This window comes from Penaeus monodon, chromosome 15 (genome assembly GCF_015228065.2).
Source record: "Penaeus monodon isolate SGIC_2016 chromosome 15, NSTDA_Pmon_1, whole genome shotgun sequence".
In the NCBI taxonomy this organism is placed as follows: domain Eukaryota; kingdom Metazoa; phylum Arthropoda; class Malacostraca; order Decapoda; family Penaeidae; genus Penaeus; species Penaeus monodon.
In genome coordinates, this window is record NC_051400.1 from 14,503,424 (window position 1) to 14,503,724 (window position 301).

Sequence of the window (301 nt, forward strand, 5' to 3'; positions counted from 1 at the left end):
TTGCCGTAATCAAGCCCCCCAACCCCCCCCCCCATTTCCCCCCACAGGTCCGGTGCCACATCGTCCATCTATCGGCCGGCAGAGCGTTGCCCCTGATTCGGTCTGCCCAGCGTCGCGGCGTCCCCTTGAGTGTCGAGACCTGCCATCACTATCTCTCTCTCAAAGCTGACGATATCCCTGATAATGCCACGCAGTTTAAGTGTTGCCCGCCCATCAGGGAGGGGGATAATCAGGTGGGTGGGCTTGGGTGGGCGTGCGTGTGTGATGGAGAGAAGGGGAGGTTGTAGAAAGGGGAAAAGGA

At 59.8% G+C, this 301-nt stretch overlaps 1 protein-coding gene across 2 annotated transcripts in view; it reads left to right on the forward strand.

Annotated features, from left to right (window-relative positions):
* Nucleotides 1–301, forward strand: part of LOC119581762 (allantoinase-like) — a gene marked incomplete in the record, with an annotated part of 8,945 nt that overhangs the window by 5,545 nt on the left and 3,099 nt on the right. For both annotated transcript variants that reach the window (XM_037929894.1, XM_037929895.1), the window contains 1 exon segment: nucleotides 48–233. In XM_037929894.1, coding sequence (XP_037785822.1) covers nucleotides 48–233 — 186 coding nt within the window.